This window comes from Culicoides brevitarsis, chromosome 1 (assembly GCF_036172545.1).
Source record: "Culicoides brevitarsis isolate CSIRO-B50_1 chromosome 1, AGI_CSIRO_Cbre_v1, whole genome shotgun sequence".
Lineage (NCBI taxonomy): Eukaryota > Metazoa > Arthropoda > Insecta > Diptera > Ceratopogonidae > Culicoides > Culicoides brevitarsis.
Window position 1 is genome coordinate 5,457,746 of NC_087085.1, and position 26,413 is coordinate 5,484,158.

General features: G+C 23.6%; 3 protein-coding genes and 1 long non-coding RNA gene across 6 annotated transcripts in view; 2 read left to right on the forward strand and 2 right to left on the reverse strand.

The window, feature by feature from the left end:
* Positions 1–177: 177 nt before the first annotated feature.
* On the forward strand, positions 178–9,218 carry LOC134827136 (membrane-bound transcription factor site-1 protease). The gene is made up of 4 exons (XM_063839690.1): positions 178–609; positions 673–2,582; positions 7,507–8,456; positions 8,867–9,218. Exons 1-4 carry the CDS (start codon positions 397–399, stop codon positions 9,088–9,090), a joined length of 3,297 nt encoding a protein of 1,098 aa, XP_063695760.1. The 5' UTR covers positions 178–396; the 3' UTR covers positions 9,091–9,218.
* LOC134827143 (galactokinase-like) lies at positions 3,833–6,187 on the reverse strand. The gene is made up of 2 exons (XM_063839703.1): positions 5,698–6,187; positions 3,833–4,905 (listed from the first exon to the last, which is right to left on the reverse strand). Exons 1-2 carry the CDS (start codon positions 6,014–6,016, stop codon positions 4,040–4,042), a joined length of 1,185 nt encoding a protein of 394 aa, XP_063695773.1. The 5' UTR covers positions 6,017–6,187; the 3' UTR covers positions 3,833–4,039.
* Positions 9,219–9,861: 643 nt separating the features above from the next.
* On the forward strand, positions 9,862–11,710 carry LOC134827349 (uncharacterized). The gene is made up of 3 exons (XR_010161776.1): positions 9,862–10,151; positions 10,399–10,646; positions 11,466–11,710. It is a non-coding gene; the product is annotated as an uncharacterized LOC134827349 (long non-coding RNA).
* A 2,882-nt stretch (positions 11,711–14,592) lies between these two features.
* The window catches only part of LOC134836717 (protein yippee-like), a 30,955-nt gene continuing 19,134 nt past the window's right edge, over positions 14,593–26,413 (reverse strand). The window contains exons 2-7 of one of the 3 annotated variants that reach the window (XM_063851909.1): positions 25,393–25,483; positions 16,744–17,387; positions 15,741–15,899; positions 15,632–15,675; positions 15,368–15,476; positions 14,593–14,945 (exon numbers count right to left, since the gene is read on the reverse strand). In XM_063851909.1, the coding sequence (XP_063707979.1) occupies positions 14,856–14,945; positions 15,368–15,476; positions 15,632–15,675; positions 15,741–15,842 (345 nt within the window). In that variant the 5' untranslated portion in view covers positions 15,843–15,899; positions 16,744–17,387; positions 25,393–25,483 and the 3' untranslated portion in view covers positions 14,593–14,855. Of the gene's footprint in view, positions 14,946–15,367; positions 15,477–15,631; positions 15,676–15,740; positions 15,900–16,743; positions 17,388–23,303; positions 23,821–25,392; positions 25,484–26,413 lie in introns of those variants that run through there. The other 2 variants (XM_063851908.1, XM_063851910.1) reach the window with 2 other exon arrangements.

Below are 26,413 nucleotides of genomic sequence, written 5' to 3' on the forward strand. Positions count from 1 at the left end.
CACAAAAAATCTTCAATTTTCATTCATTTTTTGAAGAAATTCAAAGTTTTAATTCTAAAAATCTCTCAAAATTTCAATGTTAGAGCGAGATAGCGATATAAAAAGTTGCCAAACCTGCTAATTCAAAATTTTTTCAAGACTTGCTTTCAAGCTAATTCATTAAAACGCAAAAAAAAACAAAACAAATTCGCAACATCGTCAAAAGCGATAAATTAAACAATAAAATCCGTACTAAATTGCCAAAAAAACGTAAAAATAGTTTTTAGAAAGTAATTAACTCACCTCCATTCGACATGGGAATCAGCTGAATTGCCTTTCTTCCTCTCCAAATTCACGGAAAAGTCAAAACTTTCCCTCAACTGAAAATTCCTCGGAATTTTCCCACAAAAAAATACAATGAGAAAACTAGTTGTGAAATATCTGATAATAAAATGCATTTTTGCATTGTTGCTGTTTGTGCACGTCACGCCCGCATCAAATCTAACGCATGTCGAACAAATTTCGTGGAGCACAAAAATTCTGCCGAACGAGTTTATTGTGCAATTTACCGCTTATCTGGACAAAAATTCACGGAAAGAAATTTTGAACTCAGCTTTGGATAATTTTAAGGTAATTTTTTTCGAATTTTTCATGAAAATCGATTTTAATGAAGAAAAAAAAATTTTTTTTTAGACCTCTGAATGGGAAATAATTGAACGAAAAAATCCCGTCGCAAAACTCCCAAGTGACTTTGATGTGATAATTTTAAGTGATAATATTTTAACAGCTGCTCTCCGTGCTTTATCGCTCCATAAAAGCATTAAATCCGTCACGCAACACAAACAAGTGACACGAAAGTTGAATTTTTACCTTCCTGCCCGCGAATCCGATGCGGAGAAATTTTCCAAACGAAAATTATTGCGAGCTGTGCCAAAACAAATCACGTCGTTGCTAAAAGCGGATGCTCTATGGCGCATGGGAATTACGGGAAAAGGCGTTAAAGTTGCTGTTTTTGATACGGGACTCTCGAAATCGCATCCGCACTTTAAAAAAATCAAGGAACGCACGAATTGGACAAACGAAAAACTCTTGGATGATCGTGTGAGTCACGGAACGTTCGTTGCTGGCTTGATCGCTTCGTCGAAAGAATGTTTGGGATTCGCGCCTGATGCGGAATTGTACATTTTTAGGGTCTTCACGAACAATCAAGTTTCATATACTTCGTGGTTTCTCGATGCCTTTAATTATGCGATCCACAAAGAAATCAATATTTTAAATTTGAGCATCGGAGGTCCGGATTTTCTTGACAAACCTTTTGTGGAAAAAGTTCAAGAACTCACCGCAAATCGAGTTATCATGGTCTCCGCCATCGGAAATGATGGTCCGTTGTACGGAACTCTGAACAATCCGGGAGATCAAAGTGACGTCATCGGCGTCGGGGGAATAAATTTCGAAGATAATATCGCAAAATTTAGCTCCAGAGGCATGACAACGTGGGAATTGCCTCACGGATATGGAAGATTGAAGCCAGATATCGTCACGTACGGGAGTCAAGTGAAGGGAAGTCACATAAAAGGCGGTTGTCGTTCCCTTTCAGGCACTTCAGTGGCATCGCCGATCGTTTCGGGCGCCGTGGCGTTGTTAATGAGTGGCGCAAGTGACAAATTTCGCCTCATGAACCCGGCTTCCATTAAACAAGCACTTATTGAAGGCGCCACGAGACTCAACGAAAATAACATGTTCGAACAGGGACATGGCAAACTCAATATTTTGCGATCTTTGGACTTTTTGAACTCGTATGAGCCTCAAATTTCGCTTTCTCCCTCGTATCTCGACACGACGGAGGATTATATGTGGCCTTATAGCACACAAAGTTTGTTTTTTACATCGTCGCCTTTAATTGTGAACGTTACGATCTTAAATGGCGTTGCTGTAACCGGGCAAATTCGTGAACCGCCAACTTGGCATCCCTACGATAACTATAATGGACACTTTTTAAACGTTTCTTTGAAGTTTTCCGAGATTTTGTGGCCTTGGAGTGGATGGATGTCAGTTCATGTAGTCGCTACTGAAGCTGCTGATAAATTTGAGGGCATCGCGCAAGGACATATCACGCTAAAAGTTTATTCGATTGTCAAAGATGACGTCACGAAAGAAGAAAAAACGGTAAAAAGTGAGATTCAGTTCCCGCTTAAAGTGAGAATAATTCCAAAACCGCCGAGACACAAACGAATTTTGTGGGATCAGTTTCATAGTTTGCGTTATCCGTCGGGATATTTGCCGAGAGATAATTTGAAAATTAAATCTGATCATTTGGATTGGCGCGGAGATCATATTCACACGAATTTCAAAGATATGTACACGCATTTGAGGAATGGAGGGTATTACGTTGAAGTACTTGGCGAGCCGTTTACGTGTTTTAATGCATCGAATTATGGGACATTACTGATTGTTGATCCCGAAGAGGAATATTTCACGGAGGAGATAAGGAAGTTGAAGGATGATGTTTTGTACAAAGAATTGAGTGTGATAATTTTTGCCGATTGGTACAATACGACAGTCATGAAGAAGATTAAATTTTTCGATGAAAATACGAGGCAATGGTGAGTTTTTTTTTTAATTTAATTTTTATTATTATTTTTTTTTATTTAATTTTTTTTTAAATTTTTTATTTTTATGCGAACGAAAATTGACTTAAAAAAATTTTAAAAATTAAAAAAAATTACATTTAATTTAATTAATTAATTTAAATTAAATGAAAATTAATCGTTTAAATTAATTTAATTAATTGAAAATTAATTAGAAAATTATTTTAAAAAATTTATAAAAAAAATTAAAAAATATCTTATCAAAATATTAAAAAAAAATAAAAAATCAAAATTTAAAAAAAATTTGAAAAAATTAAGAGACAAAAAAAATATTGAAATTGGAAAAATTTAAAAAAAAATTAAAATTTGAATTTTTTTTCTTTTTCGAAAATATTTCAATTACAGAAAAAAATAAATTAAATTTTATTTAATTATTAAATTCAAATTATGAAAATAAAAAAAACAACAAGTAAACATCAATTAATTAAATAATTAAATTAATTTAAAAAATTAAACTCAAAATTAAAATTTATTTGTTTTTAATTTAATTTAAAAATTAATTTAAAAAAAAACTTGGTTGTTTCAAAAAAAAAATTAGAGACAAAAAAATTTTGAAAAATTTTATTATAAATTATTTAAATAAATTAATTTATTTAGTTATTAAATAAATTTTTAAATTATAGAAATTTGAAAAAAAATTTAAAAATAATAATTTGAATTTTTTTTTCTCTTTTTGAAAATATTTTCTAGACTTTTCTGTAAAAAATAAAAAAAAAATGAATTACATTTAATTTAATTAATTAATTTAAATTACAAAAATTAAAAAAAAAACAACAACTGAAAATTAATTAAAAAATTTTTGAAAAAATTAAAAAATCATTTATCAAAAAAATATAAAAAAATCTTAAGTGTTTCAAATTTTCAAAAAAATTATTGAAAAATTTCTGAATTAAAATGAAAAATTAAATTATTAAATAAAATTTTGAATTATTAGAATTGGAAAAATTTAAAAAAAATATGAATTTAAATTTTTTCCCTGTTTTTGTTTTTTTTTTATTTAATTTTTAAAAATATTAAAATTTTTGAATGAAAATTTTGAATTTATTAAAAAAAATATTTTTTAAAAAAGTGCATTTGAGCCAATATTGAACATTTTATTAAAAACGTAAAAATTATTTTTTAAAAAAATATATATATATTTTTTTTAATTCAGAAATTCATGAAAATTTTGAAATTTTAATATTTTATCACAATTTCAAGTCAATTTTGACCAACTTCCGTCTCATTTCGAAACATTAAAAGCACAATTAATCGAGTTTCATCATTTTATTCTCTATTATTAGCACACTTCCTTATCTCTACATTTTGCGATATTGCATTTTTCGGAATGTTTGACCTTTTCATCGCATCTCGCACGACGGAAAATCAATATTTATTGATAAGATATGAAAATAAATGCCCTTTTGTCCTTGTTACAAGCTATTCAAGTCAACTAAACGCGCTCCATCGCTCGGTCCAACGACATAAAAGTCAGCTTTAATGCCACATTTCTCCTGATATTCCTTCTCCATGCCTTGAATGACTTTTTCAACGTCTGTTTTTGTCACTAACGTTACTGTACATCCTCCAAATCCGCCGCCTGTCATCCGCGAACCCAACACGCCTTGAGATTTTTGTGCAATTTCAACCAAAATATCGAGTTCTTTGCACGAAACTTCGAAATCGTCCCGTAACGAGGCGTGAGAATCGTTCATTAGTCTTCCGAGTTTCTCGAAATTGTTTGTTTTCAAGGCATGAGCTGCTTCACAAGTGCGTTTTATTTCGGTAATTACGTGACGTGCTCGTTTCAAGAACACTTCGTCGTGTTTTTTGAGGACTTGTAAATGTTCATCCTTCGCTTCTTTGTACGAATTTAGTCCCATCATCGCTAAAGCTTTGTTACATTGCGCGCGTCTCGTTGGATATTCCGAGGAAGAAAGTTCGTGTTTGACGTTCGAGTTGCAAATCAAGATGCACAACGTTTTTGACTGAAACGGCAGAATTGTGGTTTCTAAATTTTGACAATCAATTAAAACGGCGTGATCTTTCTTTCCTGCCACGGAAATGAGTTGATCCATTATTCCGCAGGGCATATCGCAAAAAGTGTGTTCCGCTTTTTGACAAATTAGGGCTTTGTCGCATAATTTCGGATGAGATTTTCCGGTAGCTGCTTCCATAAATTTTAGTGTTGCGACTTCTAATGCGGCGCTACTTGATAATCCGCCGCCAATTGGGACATTTGTGATGACAACTGCGTTAAATCCTTGTTGCAAGGGGTATCCGTAATGATGAATGACACCTTTTAATAAAAAAAAATAATTTTGAATTAAAGAAATTTTCGGATTTTACGTTGAAAATTATTTTAAAAATTTTTTAAATTTAATTATATTTTTTTACATTTATTTTAAATTATTTAAAAAATAAAATTAAGAATTAATTTTAAAAAATAATTAATAAATAATTTTTATTTAATTAATTTATTTTTTTAATTTTTTTTTTAAATTAATTAATTAATTTTTTTTTTATTAATTTTTTAATTTTAAATAATTTTAATTTTGGAATTAATAATTAAAAATTAATTTTTTATAATTTTTTGAAAAATATTTTAAAATTTTTATATTAAAATTATTAATTATTTGATAATTTTTTTTTTTTTTTAAAATTAATTTTTAATTTAAAAAAAATTAAATTAAAATTAATAAATTAATTTTTTAATTAATAATTTTTAAATATGATTTTAAAATTTTTATAAAATAATTTTAATTTATTTGTTTTTATTTTAATTATTTTAATATTATTTTGAATGAATTTCGAATTTTTGTACTTCAAAGATTAAAACATGTTTAATTTTTTTTAATTCTTTGAAAAATATTTTAAAATTTTTATCTAAAAAATTTCAATAATTTTTTAAGTTTAAAAATTAAATAAATTTACTTCAAAAATTAAATTAATAAAATTAATGAATTATTAGTTAATTTAGTAAATAATTTTTAAAATTTAATTAATTTTTTTTATTAATTTAAAATTTTTCAATTAAAAAAAAATCTTGCCAAAATTATTATTTTAATAATTTTTGACGTAAAATCCTTACCTTTCATATAATTCGCCCATTTCGGAAATGCCGGAGCAAGATTATAAATTTTAAATCTCACTCTTTTCGGTTCATCAGCTCCTTCGCAGCAAGTCACAATCTCACATTCGTCTGTTCCATTCGGTTTTCCAATGACAAAAGTCACCATCGGGAGTGCCATGGGCAAAACAAAGCCATCATTATAATCAACATGTTCTCCAATGAGATTCACTCGACCGGGAGCACAAGCTACAATCGTCGGAGATGACAAATAAACACTCCGAAAGGTGTTCAGACCCATAACAAGTGTCTCGTCGTACGATAGAAGCTTTGTTGCCATTTTCTTCGAAAGTTTCTCTTATCAAGCGTAATCTAATCTGACAGCAAAAAAAAACCGACAAATGTTCTGACAGCGAAGTAAACACACAATTTAAACAATAAACAGCAATAAAAATTTATAACAAAAAAAATTAAAGGAAATTGTGTCAATTCAAGTGATGTTTGCAGACGAACATCGAGATTAGTACTGAACCAGATAATAAACAAATGTTTCTTATATTGTTCGAGTGTGAGCTGAACTTTCATATCTCTGCCATATAAGCTTCGTGGTGTGAGAAGTACTGAAGTGAGTGTGTACTAAAAGGTATTTGAGAGAGAAATGTACGAAATTTGTAAACAAACTTTCATAGGCAGGAATATTTTTTCCATTAAAAAAATCTAAAAAATTTTAAAATTTAAAAAAAAATTTAAAAAATATTTTTAAAAAATATTTAAAAAAAAATAATTTTTTAAATAATTTTTTTAAAAAATTTAATAAATTTTTTAAAAAAAAAAAAATAAAAAAAAAATATTTTTTAATTTAAAAAATTTTTTTTTTTTTTTTTTTTTTTAAAAAATTTAAAAAAAAAAAAAAAAAAAAATTTTTTTTTTTAAAATTTTTTTTTAAAAAAAAAATTTTTTTTTTTAAATTTTGGAAAAACATTTTTTGATTTTGAAAAAAAAATGATCCAATCTAATAGTATACAAGTACATTTCATTGATACAAATGATTGATAAGTATATTGTTGTAAGTACATAAAACATCCGTATAAACTGGAAATAAAAAATTTTACCAAAAATTATCAGCGAGTATGTGTTTATGGAGTAATTATGGAACAGAGACGTTCAATTAACTTACTTTCGTTCATCGTAAAAAATTATTTTTACGATTTTAAATGATTAAATTAATGAACTTTTTATTTATTTTGATATCTTTAAAATTTTTTTTTTAATATTTAAAAGATTTTAAAATTTTTGAATATTTTGAAAAAATTTTAAAATATAAATTTATACAAATTTTTTTTTTAATAATTTTAATTTTTTTTAATTTTTAATTATTTTTCAATTTAATATTTTATTCAATTTATTATTTTTTTCGTTAAAAAAAAAACATTTTTAATTGTCGAAAATTAAAAAAAATAATTTTTAATTGAATTTCATAATTTACAAAATTTATTTTAATTTTTTTTTTTTTGTTAATAATTTTAATTTTTTTTTTTAAATTCAAAAAATTGAATTAAAATAAATTTTTAATTTACCTAATTAAATTTAATTAAGTTAAAAAATTAAATTTAATTAAAATTTAATAAAATTCACTTTTAGTTTAATTTAATAATTTTAAAAAAATATATTTTAATTTAATTTAATTTAATTTTTTTTTTTTTAAATTAAAATTTATGTCATTTCATAAAGTTTTTTGTCGATTTTTGTACAAAATTAATAATGAAAATAAAAAAAAAATTAAATTGAAAATGATATTTAATAAAATTTTACCTTTTCTTCTCGTTTTAGGTGGATTCCCGACACAGGAGGTTCAAACATTCCTGCCATCAACGAATTACTGCGTGACTTTAACATCGAGCTCAGCGATACCGTTCTCGAAGGATATTTCTCGATGCTTGATCATCGAATGTACTATGCGAGTGGCACAAGTCTTTCGCAATTCCCGCAAACAAACAACTCGATCATCATTGAACGCGAACTCTTCGATCAAGGCAAGGAAATTTTACTCTCCGCCAACTCTGATGCCTCAAAACGAAAGCAATCTTACCCAATTCTCGGTTTACTCCAAACTGACCAAAGTTTCGTCAAAATAAATCCCGCAACGCCAAATCCCCCCAACACTTTCAAACACGAAGATTTGCTCCAAGAAGACGACTTGAAGAATCCCGAGCACGTTCTTCGCGTCAAAAACCGAATTTTGCTCGACAACGAGAACGAAATTGACGATTACGAGCCGCAACAAGCCCAATCCGAGCAGGAACCGGAAACGGATTTGTTGAATTTGATAAAACTTCCAAGTAACACTGCCGCAGCAACAAAAACCGAAAAACCCTACAAATCGGGCCGTTTAGCTGTTTATGGGGACAGTAATTGTCTCGATTCGACGCATATTGATAAAGCATGTTTTTGGCTTCTGGATTCGTTGTTGGAGTTTACGATGACGTCGCATCTCACGAGTCTCCTGAAAAACATGAATCGCAGCGGAAAATTGAAATTTGCGACAGATACGCGTCCCGTGACACGTTTGACCGACAACAATCTTCACAAATATTCGAGCGTTTTGCGGAAAAATTCGAAATTTAATGAGAAACGCCCGATTGGAGAATGTCCCGTACTTGCGTGGGCTCCGAAAAATTCCATTAACATTACGTCGACTGTGATAATGCATCAAAAGGATGCCAAATATGATGATCTTGAGAGTAATGCGAATTTATTGAGGAAGCTCGAAAGTGAAAAAAGTAAGTTTTTTTACCTGAAATTATAAAAAAAAATTTTTTTTCTTAAAATTTTAAAAAAATTAAAAAAAAATTTAATTAAAAATTTTGAATATTTAATTAAAATTTTTTAAAAAATTTAAAATAAAAAAAAAAATTTTAAAAATTTAAAAAAAATTTTTTTAAAAATTGAAAAAATAATTTTTTTCAAAAAATTAAAAAAAATTTTTATTTTTTTTTTAAATTTTAATTAAACTTTATCTTTTAGCAATTTCATCTTAAGTTAGAAAAAAATTAAAAATTAATTTTTTTTTAAAAAATTTTTTTTTTTTTTAAAAAAAAAATAAAAAAAAAAATTGAAAAAAATTTTAAAAAAGACTTTTTCTTGAAAAAAAAATATACCTAAAAATTTTAATTTAATTCTTATTTCTTAGCAAATTTCATCATTGACGACTCCGACGAAGAAGTAGTAAATTGGCGCAACAAGCCAAATAGTTTAACAGGCGATGAATCTTCATCTCGAACAAATGCCACGTACATTTTTATTCTTCTCGTCATTTGTCTGTTGATCGCTAGTTGGCTTAAACGCAATAAAGGACTTCCATTAAGGCGCGTTTTTGGATATTTTGTACGGAATCGTTTTATTAACCTTCATTAAATGGAAACTTTTAAACAATTCGAGATTAATTAATTATTTATTAATTTTTAAAAATAATAATAAATTAAAAATAAGGAATATTTGTTTACCAATTCTTACAAAGATTTAACTTTTAATGACCCGTAATATGTAAGATTTTTTTATAATTTATTTTTTAGTATTTAAAATATATAATAAACATGTAAATATTTTTCCTATAAATATAAATTGATAAAAAAAATAATAATATTTTTGATGTTTTTAAAAAAAAGATACGTTAAAAGGTAAAATTTAAAAAAAATTAAAATTTCATTAATTGAAAATTATTTTTTTATTGTATTTCATTTCTCTTTTTTTTTTTGAATTAATTTATTATTTTATATAATTAATTTTTTTAATTATAATAATGTATGTTTTATTTTTCTAATTAATTTTTAAAAATTTTAAAAAATCCTTATTTTTTTTTAATATTTAAAATAATTTTTTTTAAATTAAATTAAAAGCCCAAAATTTTTCAAAATTTTTTTCATGAATATTTTTAGAAAAAAATTATTTTAATTTAAATTAAAATCAAAATTAAATTAAATTAAATTTAAAAAATTCCCCTAATTTTTTTTTCAAACCACGTGACTTTCAACAATACCATTAAAAATCCATCAGAATTAATTAACATTTTTTTCCCGTATTTTTTTTGTGAATCAAAATCACAACTGAATGAATTTTTATTGTTCTGACCGCATAATAATGACAATTTATTGATTACATCTAAATACGTTGTCGTTCTTTAACGAGAACCGCACACAAATAACAGACCAACAAAAAACGAAACATTTTATCTACATGAATGAACACCGGAGAATAGTTCGTCTCTGTCGTTTTCGCGGTGCGGTGCAACAAATGCATCTACTTTAAAATTTAATTATTTTTTATCGTTGCACCGATAGACATCGCTCGCATCTTCCATTCTTCATTCGATAATAATAGTAATTAAATTATCGCATCGCATGGAGGCAAAAAATTTCATCATTTCTTTGATGGTCATTTTGATAGTTTTCACTAAATTGAGTGTCAAGGCGGATCAGGTAAAAAAAAAATAATTTTTAAAAAATTTTCAAAAAAAAAACAAAAAATAAAATTTTATTAAAATTATTTAAATAAAAAAATTTTTGTAAATTTAAAAAAAAATATTTTTTTAAAAATTTTAATGAAAACAAAAAAAAAATAAAAAAATCAAAAAAATGATTTTTAAACAAAATTAATTTTTATAAAAATTTTAAATTTAATTTTCATAAAATAATTAATTTTTATTTTAAAATTGAATATTTTTAGTGGTCTCCTTACCCTCGATATCACAATGGCATGTGCGACGAATATGAAAGCTGCATTGGAAAAGGATACACGTGTCGATGTCCCGCCGGAAGTTATTGTTACCAACAAACGGATTCATTTTATGGGCGTCGATCATGGTGTCGTCAAAGATTCGGATGAAAATTATTCAGAAAATTACTTGGAAAAACATTGAAACGACTTCTCCAGAGTGACAGTTGAATAAAAACGCAAATTAATAGATTTTAAACGTACATTTCTATATTTTATTCATTATCATAATATTTCTTTATAATTACTTCATGAATACAAGTTACATTACACAAATAACTTTCATCTTCTATTCGATCATTTTTTTACACATTCTCCAATTTTTTACTATTTAAATGTAATTTTATTCTGAAAATTGTTTTTTTTTATTTAAAATGTTATTAATTCGTCATAACTTTATGTGCAGTTTTTTTTTATTTAAACTTATTTTTGTTGGCAGTTTTTTATTTTAAATATTGTTAATTAGTCTATTTTTTAATGTTTTTGCCATTTTTTGTCATTTATTGTAGAAAAAATAGTGATTATTATTATTAACGGAAGAGTTTATAAATTATTTTGAAAGTTAAAAATTTTACAATTTTGAAAAATAAAAGAAAATAAATTTTCTTAATATTTAAATAAAAATTAAGAATTTATTAAAAACAGATTTTAATGATTAACTTTATAAAAAAAAAATTTTTTTTTTTTTATCAAATTTATTAAAAAATTTACTGAAAGTTTATTTTATTTTTTTGCAAAAATAATTAAATTTTAATTAAAATAAAATTAAAATTTAATTAAAAATAAAATTTAAATTAAAAATAATTTTTTTATTAAAAATAAAAATAAATTTTTATATTTTTAAATATATTTAAAAAAAATATATATAAATAAAAATATATTTTTAATTAAAAATAAAAAAAAAATTATTTGTCAAATTTTTAACTTTTCAAAATTAATTTATAAACTCAAATCCTTAATTATTCATTAGAAGAATGTGTATTCTAATAGAACATTCATTTTTTTTTTCAATCCTATAGATTTCCCAATTTCCGAAGAAGACGACGACGAAGTAGTAAAAACAACCAAATTTTTAAGAAGAAGCAGAAAATTGTTTAATTTTTTGTTTTTTTTTTATGAAAGACACATTTTTAATATACATGGAAACAAAATTCTGCTCTATATAACATATTTATATATAATATTAATAATAATTAATATTTATGTAGGATAAAAATACGACGACAATACGACGATGAAGGATCAATAAGCACTTTTTGGTAATTTTCGTTGGCTTTTTGTATAAAAAAAAATAATAAAAAAAATAACTTACCTTTGAAAAATAATATTAAAAATTTATTAAAAAAATTCCAAAAATAAAACACAAAAATTATTATTTTTCTTACACTTTAAATAAAAAAAGCTTCGTTTAATTTAATTTCATTCATTTTTTATACATAAAAGTTGTTGTTGTTGTATTGTAGTAAAATGTGAATAATAATATTATTTATTATTATAATATATATTGACTTATATTTAGAAAGGTTTATGCTTATTATATAATAATAAGTGTAGTCTTAATGTTTTTTTTTGTAACTTTTCTCTCGAATCCAATTTCTATTTTCTTTTTTTTTTGTTTTGAGACTCGGCTCGAATGTTGGTTGTCTGAATATTCAATAATAATAGTTAATTATTAGATTATTGTTTATTTTTATTGATTACACGATTATATTATCATTATATAATATTATCCTATAGATATACGTAGTACGAGTACGTGATGATGCTAATTAAATATTATTCTCTTCAACATATATGAATGTAGAAAAAACTCTTCAAACAGTTTCTTTCTTCAGAATTAATTCAAACAGGGCTCGAAAAATATTTTTTTTTGCATTTAAATTATTCGAGTTTCGTGTTGAATTAAAAAAATAAAATTATAATAAACAAAAAAGTTTATAAAATAATTTTTGACAGATTTTTTATGAAGTTTAATTAAAAAAAAATATTTAAAAAATTGTTTTTAATAAAAAAAAAAAATTTGAAGATATTTAAAAAATTATGAAAATTTAAAATTAAAATTTTTTAATAAAAATGGAAAAATTTAATTATTTAAAAAAAAATTAAAAAAATATTTAAGATGAAAAAATTATGAAAATTTAATATTAAAAATTTTTAATTAAAATAGAAAAAAAAAATTATTTAAAAAATAAACAAATTTAAAAAAATTATTTTAAATAAAAAAATTAAAATTTAATGGAAAAATTATGAAAATTTAAAATTTTTTATGAAAATACAAAAAAAAAATATTATTTTAAAATTAAATAAAATTTTAAAAATAATTTTAAAAAAAATTCTGTCAAAAATTATTCTATAAACTTCCGTTTTAATATAAAAAATTAATGAAAAAAAGAGAAAAGTAAAGTTTCCTTACGATTTTACATTTACTTGTAAATATTTCTATATAATAGTAATACTCTACTGTAATAAAACAACGAATGACATTCATCTACGCTCCTCATCTCGCAATAAAAATACATTCTGTCGGGTTATCCTTCCTATTTTAATATAAATAGCTTTTATTTATTCTTTGTTTAGGAAAAGAGTTATTGAAAATATTGGATTTTTTTTTGTCTATTGATGTTTTATTTTTTTTGGTCTAAAAGTTAGAATAAATTTTCCGGAATAATTTCGACTATAAAATACTCCTTTTTTTGTTTTTTTTTTTTTTAAGTTGAATAGTTTTTATTTACTTCTTTAAAAGCTTAATATCACAATTGCACGATGAATCATCAAGAGAAACATTCTCCATTCCATTCAATCACATCACATATTTTCCTTAAAATTCTACTTTTTTTTTATAAAATAATCAGAAGAGTTTTTTTTTAGTAGTTTTCATTTCCATATTTTTTGACTATTTTTAATAGGTGAGTTGATAGTAGAGAAAAAAAATAATTGATAAAAATTCGATTCTTTCACAGTATTTAACAAATAAGTCCAGGAAATGGTTTTGACAAATTTTTATAATGAAAAAAAAAATTATTTTAATTTTATTTAATTTTAATTTAAATTTAAAAAATATTTTTTTGTAAAAAAATTTTAAAAAAATTATTTAATTTTAATTTATTTTAATAAAAATTTAATTAAAAAAATTAATTTAAAAAAATTTTTGTTAAATATTTTTTAAAAAATATTTAATTTTTAATATAAAAAATTTTTTTTTTGAAAAATTTAAATAAAATTTTAATAAAAAAAAAAATAATTTAAAAAAAAAGTTTGTAAAATATTTTTTAAAAAATTGTTTTGAAAAAAAATATTTATTTCTTATTAATTTGAATAAAAAATTAAATTTATGCAAAAAAAAATTCTTAAAAATTTTTAATTAAAATTTTCTGTCAAAACTATTTCATGAACTTATAAAACCTTTTCTTTAACTTTCACTTGTACCATAAATTTCCATGTTTAAAATCTCACAATATTACAACTTCTAACACTTTTTTTTGCTTTTTTTTTTTAAATAATTCAATTTAGTCATTTTTTGATCCTTACTAATTCACGTTCTTAACAATATCACTTTAAACATTTATTTTGTCGTCACAAACAAGACACTTCCATCTATGTAATTATTAATACTTTTTTTTTTGAATAAAATTTTTGCTTTGATCCCTTTTCCTATTATTTTTTGCTTTATTACATTCCATTGTTGTTGTTGCTGCTCTAAAAACATTCAAGGATGAATTTTTATGAAACTGCCGAGAAGAGTAAAATTCAAATGTGAAAAAAAAAACAAAATTATTCTTGAGCAGAAACGAAGAAAAAAAAATAAAAATCTACGTTTATGGCAGTAATTTGTATAAAAATGTTTTTAAATATGGGCAATGATTGAGCACGCCGAAAAAATAAATGGGTTCAGATTTTTTTCTTTTATAGTCACGACTCTCAAGATTTTTTTTTTCTATAATATTTTGAAGGGCTTTGACAGTTTTAACATTTATCGATATTATTAGTATTAAAAAATTCACTAAATATTTGCGTAGCTACAAAATTTGTTGACTATTTATATATTTAATATTTTTTGATAAAAATTAATTTTTTTTTTCTAAGCACGGTAAAAGCTTGTTTACTTGCTTTTTATTAATAAAAATGATTAATATTCGATATTTTGTCTAAAAAAATTTTCTTTTGATGAATCGTCATGAATTTTTTATGGAAATTTTTTTTCCTTCGTTTTTTTTTTGTTTTTTTTTTATATAAAAAAGTGATTAACAATATTATTAATTTTTACGTTTGTTGAAGTTTTTTGTTATGACTGACTATGATGGCAAATTATACTACAAAAAAATACAAATATTTAACTAAACGCGCGCGTCAGCAAAATTTCTTAAACATTTAAATAAATATAATAGTTAACACTAATGTTTACTCGGAGATCAATCCCATCCATTTTCCTTTATCATATGTGCTAGTTCTATGATGTATTTGCCTTCTTTGTATTTTTGGCTTGACTCGAAAGCGTGTTCCTGTGACGAGAAATGATAAAAAATTATTTTTCAAACAAAGATTTTTTTCAAAATGCTTAAAAATTAAATTTCAAAAAATTAAGGCGTTGCCTTAAAATTATTTAAAAGTGAAATTTCAGATTTTTTTTTTAAATGATTTAAGTTTTTTTTTGTCTAATTTCTTTTGAAAATTTTTAATTTTGAACCAAAAATATTTCAAAGCTTTCAATTTAATGAAAATATTATAAGGCAACGCCTTAAATTTATTCAAAAGTGAAATTTTAGAAAAATTTATTAAATGCTTAATTTTTTTTGTATAATTTCTTATAAAAAATTTTAATTTTGAAAAAACAGTATCTCAAAGCTTTCAAATTTAATAAAAATATTTTAAGGCAACGCCTTAAATTGGTTCAAAAATTAAAATTTAGAAAAATTTTCCTTACATATTTCCATCCGAGGGGCGTTTTGCAGCATTCGCAATAAATATCGGCAACGGCATGCAATCCAGTCAGAAGCACACGTTCCTCCGCTTGACCGCAAGCAACATTGACACTGCAAAAAAAAAAACCAAACGACGAAACGAGATTAGAAGTTATGTAAATGTTCTCGAATATCGCGCGCGCATCGCGTAATTGAAACGCAATTACTTTACAATCGCACAAAGGCGAGAGATTACAAACTAAAATGATTATATATGGAGTACTTACACCGAATTGAATAGATAAGCTCGACCTTGACTCCCTTGGAAGGACTGTTAAGTAATAGAGTTACATGATAAGTGACTGACTTTCGTCATCCAATTGAAAAAAAACTTACTTTGGAAATTAATTCGTCATGACTAGCGAGATGTGCCCTGCAGTGCACACAGGAGTACGTTCGATTGGATGGCGGTAAATAAGCTTGAAAGGTTTTCACCATATTGCCCCCGTTGCTTGTTTGGTGCTTCTCGCCGTTCGCGTGCCCGTTGGCAGGCCCCTAAAATGAAAGAAAATTGTTAAAATCTTGTACATGAAACTCCAAAAGAGGATTTTGACAGAAAAAATCATGATAGTTTGATTTATTTATTTTTTGTCAATAAGGCGTCGCCTCGAAATTAATGAAAAGCTAAAATTTAAGTTAATTAATTTTAAATTCAAGTCAACTGAGTTCAGATTTCAAAAAAAACATTTAGTAAAAAATCAAAATAAATTTTATTTTGAAGAAAAAATCTCAAAATTGAATGAAAAATGTTAAGGCGATGCTTTAAAATGAAATAAAATTTTAAGCTTTAGCCAAATCTGTATGTTTGTTTTTTAACATAAAATTAATACAAATTTCAATTGAATTTTAACTTTAGAAATTTTTTTAAAAAAAAGCTTTAGTTTGATTTAAAAAAAAATAAAAAATAAGGCGTCGCCTTAAAACTGATAGAAAGTAAAAATTTGAGTGAATTAATTATAAATTTAAGTCAATTATTTTTAACTTTTAAAATAGTATTTAATAAAAATTTCAAAGAAACTTTTATTTTGGAGAAAATTTCTTTAATTTAATTAAAAATTATAAGGCGTTGCTTTGAAATGAACTAGTTTTTTTTACCATTAATGAAATTTCTTATCTTTATCAATATAAAAAGAACACAAATTTCAATTAACTTTTAATTTTAGAATAAAAAGTATTAAAAAGCTTAACTTTGATTAAAAACAAATTTAAAAAATTTAAAGCGTCGCCTTAAAATGACTCAAGATGAAATTTAATCGAACATTTTCACTCATATCAGAAATTTTTCTATCAAATAAATTTTATGGGGCATAAAAGATAAGAAAAACAAAAACAAATTTACCTCCTGAGGCTCTTGATTACCGTCCAGACCGAAAATGTTGAAGCAAAATCTGAAGATGGGTAATTTACAAAATGGGAAAGGAAAGTGAAGAAACGCTTTCCTTCGCGTGCTGTTCCCGCTTGGAGTTTGCAGTTTCGCAGCTTTATGATTACGAGAGTCTCAAATTATAAAGTTTGCTGTCCAGCAGTGCAGAAGTTTTCGTTTTTTTTTCTTTCAACGTACAGGCAGCAATCACTTGGCTGACATGAAAAGTTTTTCCCTTTGTCTGGCTTTGTTGATTGTTTGATCAGTTTCGTTTCCTATTTAATAAATTTCGCTATTCTAAATATTTATTTATTTATTTTAGCACGACGACGCGAGTACGACGACCAAACTTCTTTGCATGTAAAACTACAAAATGACAACGAACGTTTCGTCGTTCTCGACTGCTGTTTTAGAAATAACTCTGATGGATGTATTTGTAAATCGATTTTTGTAGACTACAAGGCGATGAATCTTTTTTTGTTGTTGTTGTGTTGGTTTTTTTTTATTTTTATTATTATTTATTGTTATTGTTGTGTTTTTTTCTTATCTAAAGAGTAAAGAGTATGATAATAATAGTTAATCGGTGTACACCAGTAAAAACGGTTTCACAGCCACAAAAGCTAAAAATAGAAGAAAAAAAAAATTTTTTTAAGTTTTTTTCGAATCCAAATCCTGTAACAAAAACAAATTGAGAGAAATTAATCGCAACTAATCTTAAATAATAATTTAATGCACTTGTCCTACTTGCAAATTGCATGAAACCTTATTATTCTTTCGCTGTTTATGCTATCTATTTGCGTGTACTCGTCAAAAGGCAGATTCTTTTGATACCTCAATAATGATGATAAACTGCAAATTGTTTCGAAAAATAGTGCGCAATTTGTTTACTATCAAGTCTGACAGGACGACGAAATTATTTAGTACAAGTTTTTTCAATGTTTATTGTGGAATTAAAGACTTACTACAAACTAAGTGCAATTAGAGATTGAGGAAGTTGAGATATTAAAATGAAAACGAAAGCGTATTTTATTGCCATGAGTCAAGGTTTTACAGGTCAAAAGTTGATGTTGAGTAAGAAATTTAACATTTTACTTCATAAAATGTGAGTTTTTAATGATTTTTTTTCATTTTAGAAGAAAATTGACGTTAGATGGCGCTTTATAAAAAAAGTAAAAGTTGAAATTCTGTCAATAGAGGGCACTTTTTTAAGTAAGTTTTTATCAAGTTGTTTAAAAAAAGTAAATTTTTAATGATTTTTTTTATTTTAGAAGAAAATTGACGTTAGATGGCGCTTTATAAAAAAAGTAAAAGTTGAAATTCTGTCAATAGAGGGCACTTTTTTAAGTAAGTTTTTATCAAGTTGTTTCATAAAAAGTAATTTTTAAATGATTTTTTCGTTTTAAAAGAAATTTGACGTTAGATGGCGCTTTATCAAAAAAAAAAATCAAATTTAAATTCATTCAAAAGAGGGCACTTTTTTAAGTAAGTTTTTATCAAATTGTTTCAAAAAAAGTAATTTTTAAATGATTTTTCGTTTTAAAAGAAAATTGACGTTAGATGGCGCTTTATAAAAAAAGTAAAAGTTGAAATTCTGTCAATAGAGGGCGCTTTTTAAAATAGTTCTATTCAAAAAGTAATTTTTCTACTTTTTGACATTTTTCGTCAACTTTTGTTAATAAATTTTCAATAAGAAAAAAAATTTCGCCATCAGATGTCGCTTTTTAATGAAAAATGTATCAAATTTAACACTCTTTGTGAGAATTTTCAAAATTTTTTGTTCACAGACGATTTTTTTTTATATAAAAATACTATTTTGTTTCAAATCAAATTCGAAATCACTTAGCAGGAAAAAACAATGAAATGTTTAACAATCATTATTGGATTTACAAGTAATTTGTTTGTTTTTATTATAATTAAAATTCCATATAGCCAACATTTTCCCATGCCCGAGCACGGCAAACAACGAACGGTGCGCGATTTCGATTCAAAACAAAACACACGATAAATTCAAGTTCAAACATGTGATTGGAACGTTTCATTCACCATCGGTGCAAACCAAAGCGAAACAAAAAAAAAATTAATCGAAAAGTGTGTATCGATGAATCATGAGTTTTTTTGGAAGTTATTTAGAATGCGAATCTCTTCTTCTTTTTTTTTTTTTTTTTGGTAAAAAGGTTAATCAACCTCACCGGTTTATCTTTCTGTGCATGACTTTTTTTTTCGTATGGTTTGAACGAGTTGCGTTCAGTCGCTCGTCGCGTCGTCGTCACATTTACTTCACACAATAAAGCATCAACCCATTTATTATTATATTATTCTATATCTATGTGTTCGAGTCGTCGTCGTTGTTTTGTAGAAGCAAACTCACTCACTCACTTTTGCCTCGCATTTTGTAGGTATAAACATTTTGCGCAATAAAAATACTCGGTCCGTCGTCGATGTATACAAATTTTGTGCGCAATATTTTACAACAACTCTATTTTTTTTTTGTTTGCTTAGCTAACAACGTGAAACAATTAAAAATTTTCGTTAATTTTTGTTTTTGTTTCAAAAACAAACAAAATTAAAGAAATTGCATGTCTCTTCATAATCTTTTTTTTTTTTTTTTTTTTGACGAATACTCATTGTTGTTGTGTAGGTTGGATCGACCGACTTTATAATGCGATTTTTTTCAAAGTACATTGACATTATCAGCGGTCAAGTAACTGATTCTGTTATGCTTCGGTTAGTTTTTTTCTCCGTAACGTGACAAGAGGTCTGCGTTCGAGTGAAATCGACCCACGAGATGTTCCATGAAGGGGTCTTCATGTCGATTTTTTCGTTTATTTCTCCGTTATTTCAAGTGCAATTCAACACACGCGTTGATTTTTTTTTTTGTTAATGATACTTCCTCTTGACTCTCTTTTTTGTCGAGAAACAAAAATAACAAAGACAAGCCTTTGGTGACGTTTAATTTTTATCACAAAATTATTAAATTTCATATTTTTTTAAAAAGTTGTCATAAAAATTTTATTTGTACTTGAGCGCATTTTTAATAATTTATTTTTTTTTAATTTTAAATTTAAATTTCAGATTTTTTTTTCAGAATTTCAGAAAAAAAATTAAACTTTATTTAATAATTTATATTTTAAAATTATTTAAAAAATTAAAAATAATGATTTTTCATAATAAAATTTAAAAAAAAATTAAAATTAATTTTTTAAAAAATTAAAATTATTAAAATTAAATTAATTAATTTAATTAAAAAAATTTATTTTTTTTTATAAAAATTTAAAAATCTTTAATTTAAAATTTAATTTTAATTTAAAAAATTATTTAATTAATTTTTTTAAAAAAAATTTAATTTTTAAAAATTATTTTTTTAATTTCATAATTTTTTAATTAAAAAAAAATTAATTTAAAAAATTATTCTTTAATTAATTTTATTTTAATTATTAATTTTTTTAATTTAATTTAATTAAAATTAAATTTTTATTTTAATTAAATTTGAAAATTTAACAAAATTTCTAATTACTTAATTTTAATATAATTAAAAAAATTATTAAAAAAAAAATTAAAAATTATTTTTTTTTCAATCAATTAAATTTAAAATAAATTTAAAAAAATAAAAATTTAAAAATTAATTAAAAAAAATAATTTTAAAATTTTTTTAATTTGTTCATATTTTTAAAAAAAAAAATTTTTTTAAATTTAAATAAAAAAAAAATTATTTTTAATTAGTTAATTTAATTTAAATTAAAAGGTTTTCCTTTCCTAATTAAATTTAAAAATTAAAAAAAAATAAAAATTTAATTTAATTATTTAAAAAAATTAATTTAGAAAAATTAATCTTTAATTAATTTTATTTTAATTTATTATTTTTTTTATAATTAATTTATTTTAATTTTAATTTAATTTTTTTTTAATTAAATAAAAAAAAAAATTACAAAATTTCTAATTAATAATTTTTTAATTCCATTTCAAAATTTTTTAATTTAAAAAAAATAATAGACAGACACAGAAAGCAATAAATCCCATTTTTTCAAACAACATTTTTTAAAACATGTAAAAAAAATTAACGACACACGTTTTATTCGTGGTTTGACAAATCGTTGATAAATGTAAATAAAGTCCCACACGAAATTTTTAACTCGAGCCTCAACATAGAACTGAAATCCACTAAACTAGTTTTCGATATTGACAAATACCTAAATAGCAATGTAACTGAATGCAGACTAGTTTCCAACTTAAAACGTTCAAAGAAAAATGTTACACAGCTGATATATTTTTTTTTGCGTTCAAAAGAAGTCAACTAAAAAAATATTCGTCATTTATCAAGATTAATTTTGTGAAAGATTCAAATATTTTTCCTTTATTGTAGCGAGACCAAAGAAGAGGAGAAGATATAAATACCGTTCCGCGAAAACAAAACAACTTTTTTTTTATTTTGATTCTGCACCTCATTTACATTTGTTTTTCTGCACGAAGAAAGGGAAGAAAACGAAAAAGAAAAAAAAATGAGCGAACAGACAAATAGCGAAAGAGTTTATTAAACAAGCAAGGTCAGTGTAAGTGCGTTACCCTCTTATTTATTCATTTATTTATTCTTTGCGTGTATTTTTTTTATTTTATGAACGGATTGTCAACAAGTGCACTTCTTCACTATCTGTCTATTGTTCTTCTCCATTTTTTGCTTCCTCGTGATAATTTCACAACAACTTCAGCAAAAAATATAAAAAAAAAATTACAAAGGAAAAAATTGACCCGAAAACACGAGAAAATCAGCATTTATATAGCACAAACTTTAAAAGGTTCTTGACCGATTCTCGTCGTTGCCGTCGACGCTCGACGTACATAAACAGGTATATAACACAAACTAATGTTCTTTCTCTTACTTTGTGCTGTTTCGCATGTGTGTGAATGTGCTGGTCTTTCATGTTTTTATTAACAATTTTAAAGTGATATGAAGACATTAGTTTATTGCTCCTTTTAATGTTCTTTTTTTCTTTATTTTTAGCACTATCGTACGAAGAAGACTTTCATTCATTGAATTGTTTTTAGTGCTGTGGCTTTTGTTTCAATGATGATTAAAGAAAGTTGTTAAAGTTCTCGCATTATTTACAAGATTTGAACTTTGCTAATTATAAGTTGACTTTTTGTTTTAACTTTTAAACTTTTCATGAAAAATATTTTTAAGCTTTTAATATTTTTGTTAGACAAAAAATTTAAAGTTGCTTTTCGAATTTTTTAAAGTCTTATATTAAATATTTTTTTTTAAATTATCAAATTAAAAAAAAAAATAATAAAATAATTAAATAATCTTTTTTTATGAAATTTAAAAAATTAAAATTTTAAATTATTTTTTATTTTAATTTTTTTATAAAATATTTTTAATTTTTTTTTTGTTTAATTTTTTTAATAAATTTTAAAATTTAATTTAATAATTTTTTTAATAAAAAAAATTATAATTTTAATTTTTTAAAAACGAAATTATTTTATAAAATTTTTTATTCAATTTTTTTATTTAATTTCTTTATTTAAATAATTTTAATGAACTTTATTTTCTTATAAAAAAATAAAAAAAATATTTTTTTTAATTAATTGAATTATTTAATTTATTATTAATTATTATATTTAAGTTTTTATTTTTTTTTCTTTTAAATAAATTTTGATAATTTTATTTTTTTAAGAACTATCAAATTTAAAAAAATAATCAAATAAATTTTTTTTTGTGAAAAGTAAAAAATTCAAATTTTAAATTATCTTTTAAAAAAAATTTTTATTAATTATTTTATTTATTTTTTTAAAATAAATTTTGATAATTCATTTTTTTTTATTCAATTTAAATTTTGATATTTAAATTTATAATTTTTTTTTATTTTAAAAAATTTGAAAAAAAAAAATATTTAAAAATAAAATTTTAAAATAATATTAAATAAAATAATTTTTTTTTAATAATTTCTGATAAAAAAAATAAAAATTGATACAATTTCTCCTATCAATATATTTTTTTTAGTTTCTATCCAAAAATAGAAAATGCATATTTGAAACACATTTTTAATCAAATTTATTCAATTTCACAAAATCGAAAATTTTTCTCTATATATATATTTCTCTCTGATACGATATCACATTTCATTCATTAAATTGTTCATCATTGAAAACAAAAAAAAATATTCACAATGATTGATTGATATTATTATTATATTTTATGCATTATTAAAAAAGCATAAAAAAAATTAAAAAAATAATTTTTATAATAATAATAATCGATATCATGTACAATGCTCTTTTTCTGCATAATTTGCAACATTATGCCATTTATTGCAAAAATAATGCGACTTAAATTTTAATACCCACAACAATTTTCCTGTTTCACTTTTTTTTTCATTATACGTTTAAATGTTATAATAATAAATAATAATTCTCTCTTTTTCTCTAATAATAAATAAAAAGTTTATTTTTAAAAATAAACAATATTCATAATTGGATTAAACAACATAGTCTGTTATAGTCACCTACTTAGATATGGCATAAAAATAAATTTATTTATTTACCTTCGATTCCTTTTTTTTTTATTTATTTATTTTTTTTTTTGTTACATTACTGATGCGAAAAAATTATTTTTTTTCGGTAAGTCACTTTTTTTATTTTTTAATTATTTTTTGGCAGTAAATTGATTTGTTTTTTGATAAAAAAAAATAATAAAAACTGGCAAAGATAAACTTTTCCCTTATATTTTATTTTTTTATATAATAATAATTTCTTCTTTTCTCAACGCTGAGCACTTTTCAGGTTCTAGATGTTGTCCAACTCGGTTGCAAAAGCAAACTGAATCAAATGTAACTCACATATTATTTTGTGAGCAGCTTACATTATTTTATATTATTATTTTAGTTAAATGGTATATATATTTGCCTTTATGTATAACGCAACATCTGTGTGCGCGATCATCTATACCTAACGCGTATATAGGTATAAAATTTATATTCCAAACGCTCGCTCGCTTTATCTTTCCGCGTCTGTCTATGTCTGTAGTGTTCTCTGTTTTTGTTTTTTTTTTCTGTTTATTTATTTTTTTTTTTCGAGTCGCAAAGAGTGCCTTGTGTATCAACTGTTCTCGTTGAACTGAGTAACACAGATGTTTTTTCGTATATCATATGGGCTTGTTTCAATTTGTTGCGTCGTCAACAGAGAATCGGAGAGAGATGATGAGAGTTTCGTTTTAGAATATGCGCAGTTAATATTTTTGTCTGTATTTACCTTTACTTAGCGCTAAAGAAGAGGCAAAACACACAAAAAAAAACAGCTGTGAGTCCCCCTGAGTGGCTTTTATTATTAAATAAGTCTTCGAGATGATCACGTATCGTTGTTGGCTGATGTCTGTGTCGTGTTATGAATGGAATCGTTGGAATCTTCTTCTTTTTTTCGTGTTCTTTGTTGGTATAGTCTGGCACCTTATATTTATTTATTTTTTCTTCGTGTACTCTACATATGGCGGAGAGACCTACATAAGTACATAGAACGAGTCGAATAGTGCATGGCATGGCATGGAGTGCAGTATGCATTTCTTTCTTTGTTCTTTGTTGAGCAATTCACTCAAGTGTGTTGTACAAGTTGAGTTTTAGAAATAAAAATAAAAATGATGGAAACGCCTTGTATTTTAATTGAATTTATGGATTAAAAATTTTTAACATTATTAAAGAAAATATAAACATATTTTCACTCAAAATGATAATTTATAAAAAAAATTATCAAAAATTTAGATTTTAACTAAAATTTATTTATTTTTATTTTTTTTAATATTTCAAAATAAAAATTATTTAAAAAAAAAATTTTTTTTTATTTAAATTTAATTAAATTAAAAAAAAAATAAATAATTTAAACAAAATTAAATTTGGAGTTAAAGTTAAAATATAAAAATTTTTATTAAAATTTCTGTAAAAAAAATTAATTATTAATTTTTCAAACTCAAGTTTTCTTTAAATTTTATTTAAATTTAATTATTTATTTTATTTTCAAATTTAACTAAATTAAATTATTTAATTATTTTTATATATTTTTAATTAAATTTTTTTTTTAAATTTTTGAGACATTTAAGAAATTTTTTTCAATATAATTTAATTTATTTAAATTTTTTTAAAAATATTTTAATTAATTTAAGGCAAATTTTTATTTGAAAAATCATTATTTTTTACTGAAAAAATAATAAAAATTTATTTATTTATTTTTTAAATTAAATTTGGAGTTAAATTTTAAATATTTAAATATATATTAAAATTTCTGTTAAAAAAATTAATTATTAATTTTTTAAACTCAAATTTTATTTAAATTTAATTTTAATTATTATTTATTTTTTTCAAATTTAATTAAATTAAATTATTTAAAATTTTTACAATTTTACAATTTTAAAAAAATTAATTTTTTAATTCAAAATTTAATTATGTTTTATTATTTTAATTATTTAAAATTAAATTAATTATTTTTTTAAATTAAATTATTTAATTAATAAATACTTAATAATTTAATTAAATTTAATTTTATTTTATATGTAAATAAATTTTATTTAATTTATTAAATATTAAAGAAAAAAAATGAAAATTTTTTCTGAAAACTATTTTTAAAAATTTTTCTAAGTTCACTTACCCGTGATATAATAAATCCCTTTTTTTTTAATTAATGTTATTGGACGTCAATTTTTATTCGTCTCCGTCTCGTCTGAATTAAATAGTCTCGCCTGAAAAAAAGAACGAAGAAAAAAATGTAATTTTAGGTTCGTTGTCAACTGAAAGGATTGCATGGAAAATGCTATTTATTGAATAAATTAACGAACGACGCCACACATCTTTTTCTCTCTAACTCGCACTCTTTGTTCATCATCCATTCAACCTTCATTATAAATAATTATTTATTTATTTATTTAGTGCACGAAATGATTAGAATACTTTGAATATAAAGTTGATGAAGTTGGATCGGAGATAACCTACGCAGTAATAAATTCATATTTATTGCGAGAAAAAAAAAACATTGCGGAGATGACGACTTTTAATCTTGTTAAAAGTTTCAAACATAAAGTTTCATTTTACGAGCTAAGAAGGGAAAATTCGAAAAATTATGTACAAGACGAAAATGACTTCTTGCAGACATGCATTGACCGATAAAAGCAGCACGGCGCAGAAACCTACAAAAAAAAGAATGCAACAAAGATCGTTCACTATGTATCTCGTCGTTGTCGTCGTCGTCGAAGGCAATAACAGAATTTTCTTTGTCGTAGGTTATGGTTTTTAATGTTGAGATAGGTGCTTGCATAAAAGTTTTGAAGGGCATTCATTGAAGGAAAATTATGCAAAAGGGAGACATTTGTCTGTCTTTTATGGCTTTATTTTTATGAGTTTATGAAGGATTTTCCAAAGCATTGAGCTGGAAATTGTCATCTGGAGGTTTGTTTGACCTTAAAAAGTGTTTTTTAATCATTTTAATTTAAAAAAGGAAGAATTTCTGAACAAAAGTTGAAAATTGAGTTTTATAAAGCGACATCTGGCGTGAAATTTTTTAAATTTTAATTTTTTGTAAGAAATTTTCTGATTTCAAATAATTTTTAAACCATGAATGAGAAAAAAATTGCCTATTTTGTTTTTAAACAGCGCCATCTATTGTCTAAATTTCA

Excerpts from the sequence above, each read along its gene's own strand:
- LOC134827136 (XM_063839690.1), top strand. The coding sequence starts at position 397 with ATGAGAAAACTAGTTGTGAAATATCTGATAATAAAATGCATTTTTGCA. Across the intron at positions 610-672 it reads CAGCTTTGGATAATTTTAAG|ACCTCTGAATGGGAAATAAT; the intron begins GTAATTTTTTTC and ends ATTTTTTTTTAG. Across the intron at positions 8,457-8,866 it reads GAAGCTCGAAAGTGAAAAAA|CAAATTTCATCATTGACGAC; the intron begins GTAAGTTTTTTT and ends CTTATTTCTTAG.
- LOC134827143 (XM_063839703.1), bottom strand. The coding sequence starts at position 6,016 with ATGGCAACAAAGCTTCTATCGTACGACGAGACACTTGTTATGGGTCTG. Across the intron at positions 4,906-5,697 it reads ATGGGCGAATTATATGAAAG|GTGTCATTCATCATTACGGA; the intron begins GTAAGGATTTTA and ends TTTTATTAAAAG.